Source organism: Silene latifolia, chromosome 1 (genome assembly GCF_048544455.1).
Source record: "Silene latifolia isolate original U9 population chromosome 1, ASM4854445v1, whole genome shotgun sequence".
In the NCBI taxonomy this organism is placed as follows: domain Eukaryota; kingdom Viridiplantae; phylum Streptophyta; class Magnoliopsida; order Caryophyllales; family Caryophyllaceae; genus Silene; species Silene latifolia.
In genome coordinates this window covers 22639246-22643894 of record NC_133526.1, presented here as the reverse complement: position 1 = coordinate 22643894, position 4649 = coordinate 22639246, and the positions used below count along the sequence as shown (strand labels likewise).

Below are 4649 nucleotides of genomic sequence, written 5' to 3'. Positions count from 1 at the left end.
ATTAGTAATAATAATATAGTAATTTCAACAACTGATTTTGCATAGTAATTGCTTTTACACATGTTAGTGTGGCGCGAATTTCTATGATAACCATATTTGCGTAAAAATTGCTTTTCCACTTGCCATATCGTTTTATTATTATTATTATTATTATTATTATTATTATTATTATTATTATTATTATTATTTTGCAGAAAGTTAGGATCTCTTATTAATAGATAAAGAGAGCAAATACAGATCCTAATCCTACTACAAGGTAAACCAGTGTGGTCACCTAAAAAGCCAAACAAAATACAACAAAACGATAAACAAACTAATAAGCTTCATGAGATCGAGCCCGAAGATAAACAAGGTACTGAATTTTCCACACCAAAGCAGGAGGAGTAGAAGCTACATCCTTGAAAACCCTCATGTTCCGCTCTTTCCAAATCAGATAGATAGCACAGCAAAGAGCACACCTCCGCATTCGTTTAAGCATACTACGTCCTCTGTTATGAGTACGATACCAAATAAAAATAGAGTGCAAGCCAGAAACAGGAGTAGCTCGAAGCCATATAGCAATAGCACGCCATACAGCAGAAGAGAAAGGACAACAGAAAAACAGGTGATCCGTTGTCTCAATGTCCTGTTCACAGAGAGCACACCTATTTACCAAAGCAAACCCCCTGCCACAAAGGTTATCTATAGTAGGAAGTCTACATTGCACAGCCAACGTACTAATTACAGCATGCTTAGGATAAATGAGTCCATCTTTTAGAGTTTTATGCTGAGTGAAAGGAGGACCCTTAGGCCTAAAAAGTTCATAAGCTTTCACCTTAAAATCCTGATGAGCCAGTAAGAACTTTGCTGCAGCTATCCCTCCAGTAGACTGTATAAGGTCATCCCTGCAGCCAATAATGCTACCCCATGCCCAAGAGTAAGCAGAGGTCATCTGAAAATCCCAAAAATCAGCAGTTTTCAGAATATAAGCTTTTACCCATCTCACCCAAACAGCAGGGGTATCAAGCTCAATCTTCTTAATCCAGCTCAACATCTGACATTTGTTCCAACTTAAAACTTCCTTTATTCCCAATCCACCCTCCTGCCTAGGCAAACAGATATCATTCCAGCTCTTAAACACATGCCTCCTGTGACCCTCATCAATACCCCAAAGAAAATTTTTGCAGATCTTCTGGATATGTTTGACAATACCTTTAGGTAATAAGACACTAGACCCCCAGAAATGCTGAAGACCAAAGAGCACAGAATTAATAAGTTCTATCTTCCCCGCATAAGTCAGCATACTATTAGCCCAGTGAGAGATCTTAGCTCTGATCTTGTCCAGAAGAGGAGCAAACATTGGTTGAGTAAGCCTAGAACTGAATAAGGGAAGACCCAAGTATCTGACAGGCAAATCACCCTCAACATAGCCTGTGGTAGAAAGAATCAACTTCTTTAGTTGGGAAGGCACCCCACCAAAATATAAGCTTGATTTCATAGGATTAATCTTCAGTCCTGAGAAAGCAGCAAACAAGGAGAGGCAGCTATTTACTGCTTGGATGGAAGGGAGGTCCCCTCGAGTAAAGACTAACAAATCATCAGCAAAAATCAAGTGTGTCAGCTTAACCTTGACACACTTAGGGTGATAAGAGAATCCAGGGTGGGTGGGAAGGGTCCTAAGCAACCTGGACAGTACCTCCATGCATAGCACAAATAAATAAGGAGATAAGGGGTCTCCTTGCCTCAAGCCCCTTTGACCTGGAAAGAATCCCTCCACTGAGCCATTTATATTGAGAGAGAAGTGGGAGGAAGTAACACAAGCAAGAACCCATTTGGTAAAACGAGGTGGGAACCCATATAGCTGCAAACATTGTCCCAGAAAAGACCAGCTAACAGAATCAAAAGCTTTCTTTATATCATTATTATTATTATTATTATTATTATTATTATTATTATTATTATTATTATTATTATTATTATTATTATTTATGCCCGTTCATTCAGTAACTAAATAATGTCTTGCTATTCGGTGAGGCATGAGGTTATGAAAAGTGTACAAAAATATTTAAATATTCTCATATGACATAGATGTAAATTAAATAAAGTCAAGGTTGGTATTTGTGTGAGATACTTTATAAGATTAGCATTTTATCACACATATTAAAGTTTAACATTATGGAAAATAGAAAATTGTATATTTACAGTATTGCCCCTATGAGTTTGGTATATGACTAATAAAAATCACATGTATGTACGACTAATAATTTAGTTTATACTCTCATAGTCTCGATTATTTATTTGTCTTTTTTAAAGGGCGTTGCTCTTTCACGTACGCATTTTTAGCCATTTTACTCTTTCACATACACAAATTACTTTTCTCTCCCTTCCATTTCTCAATTTTCTCTTATCCCTATCTCTCAAAATATATATTAATAATAATTAAAAAACCAATCAAACTTCTCCGCCTCTACGGCCACCTCCATTTCCCCACCCGACCACCACCAAACACGCACCTCTATCACCAATTCACCATCGATTCCGCCCCACCCACCAACGACCCATCTACCAGAGACTGAACGGAGACGCCGTTTTCCCCTCTATCGACCACAGACACAACTACACCAACAAACCAACTTTCACGCAACCAGTCAATCCCGATACAATGTCCACCCACTACCATGAGTATTAAATTGACAAAGCAAATCAATGTGTATTAGTAACAATGTCGTTCGTTTCATATTGTCAGAAGAAATACCGCACTATGGTGTAATTCATTTTATATTGTCGAAGGAATATGGTAGTTTAATGACATGACAATCAATCTCTTTTATATTGTTATCCATTTGATATGTGGTAGTTCCATTTGTCGAAAGAAATTGGCAGGTGAAAGTCGGTTTTGATTTCATAGATCAATACACAAAACAATCTAAGTGTACGATGTAATTTTGTTTAATACGGAGTATAAAATAAATAATGTAATTTTTTTTGATAAACCTTGTTCGATACAAGAATTAGGATCCATAATTGAAAATCTTAAGGTTGAATTTAATTAGGTTTTAGGAGAAAGAAGAAAGATAAAATCAGAGTTTTTTTTTGTTAGAGGGAAGGATAGTGTTTGGAAACATTATGAAAAAACATGTATGTGAAAGAGTAAAAGCCGTATGTGAAAGAGTAATACCGTTTTTAAAATATCCCTCTCACACTAATTGATCCAAATATAAATTTAGAATTGAATCTCTCTTCATTAATAGCGTGTTTGATAGAAATCCATTTAGATGTTTACAATTAAGATGCATGCGTCACCGAATTTAAAACTGCACGTATCATTCATCCATATTAAACAACACAAAGAGTAGCTTTTTTTTAGTTGTGAAAGCGTGTGTTGAGATGAATTATGGCACCATGCGCCGTTTATATATTGGAGATTTGCAGATAATTTTACGGAAGGTTTAGTTCTTCTTTTAGCCATTCTAGCATTGCCATACTTCTTTAATTATCGTTCTACCTCTAAATAAAAGTTGTTATTCTATCTTAGAATAATTATAATTACTACTTTATTAATGTAGAAAATAAGTATATAATTTAAACAGCTTACTTAAATATTATTTGTATTTTTTTGTTTATAGTTTAGGTAGTTCTAGAAGTCCTCCCTAATGTTTTTTAAGTTTGGATTAATGCCTAGGTCTTGGAGTGAGCCTTGTTTGGAGTGGATTGAAGATGATATTACAATCTCTTCCTCCTCACCTTAGGAACGAAATTTTATTTTATTTTATATATCTACCATTCTTTTCTTTCATATATTGATAATGTATATACATGTTGAAAATATTATTGCCAATTGTAAGAAACTATTGATTATTTATAAATAAATAATATCGACTGGGAAGCCGGTAGAGTTTATTAGCAAGATGACTAAAATCAATAATGATTAATAGCAAGTGAGCTACACTATATAATAAAAATGTGTACTCCACGGAATACCAATACCAATTTTATTGTTTAAAAATATAGAATCGATGAACTTAAATTTATAATGTATACAAATATGCTGAGAGAATAAAATTCTAATGGTTAGAAAATTACAGAACAAAATTTAACCAATATGAACAACCTTGTTAAAATTAATTTACGCCTCCCTAAAGCTTGTTAATCTAAACCTCGCAACGCGGTCAATATATAATACTATAATACTATAATAGTAGAATATGCTCATTGAGATGAAGCATCAATATTTGAACAAAGTTTAACGATTTAAGCAAAAATAAATGAAAAATAAACTCAATAATATGTCATTATTATTCAAAAAAGCAATAGGTAAGAGAGACACTGATCCGAATTAATTCCTAGGGGGCATTAGATATAGATAATCATGGAGTACAATAAAATACCAGTTTCGCCGAGTCCAATTTCATGCACCTGAAAATACGAAGGAAAACAATTAGTGATAATTAATATATAAGAAATTATACAAAAGCAATAGAAAAAATAAACACACATAATAACAATAAGCATAAAATACTAAAATAGAATGGGGAAGGAAAGCCGTATTTGTTGTTGCTTTTTATATGCATGTTAAAGAGTGTTTGTTACAAATGTAACTCTATCATCTTAATTAGATAGAGTTTGTTTTTTAAATAATATCTGATAAATAAATATAAAATTTTGGGGGA

At 33.7% G+C, this 4649-nt stretch overlaps 1 protein-coding gene across 1 annotated transcript; it reads right to left on the bottom strand.

Annotated features, from left to right (window-relative positions):
• Nucleotides 1-313: 313 nt before the first annotated feature.
• LOC141641891 (uncharacterized) lies at nucleotides 314-2659 on the bottom strand. Its single transcript, XM_074450536.1, has 2 exons — nucleotides 2510-2659; nucleotides 314-1840 (listed from the first exon to the last, which is right to left on the bottom strand). Exons 1-2 carry the CDS (start codon nucleotides 2657-2659, stop codon nucleotides 314-316), a joined length of 1677 nt encoding a protein of 558 aa, XP_074306637.1.
• Between the last annotated feature and the right edge of the window lie 1990 nt (nucleotides 2660-4649).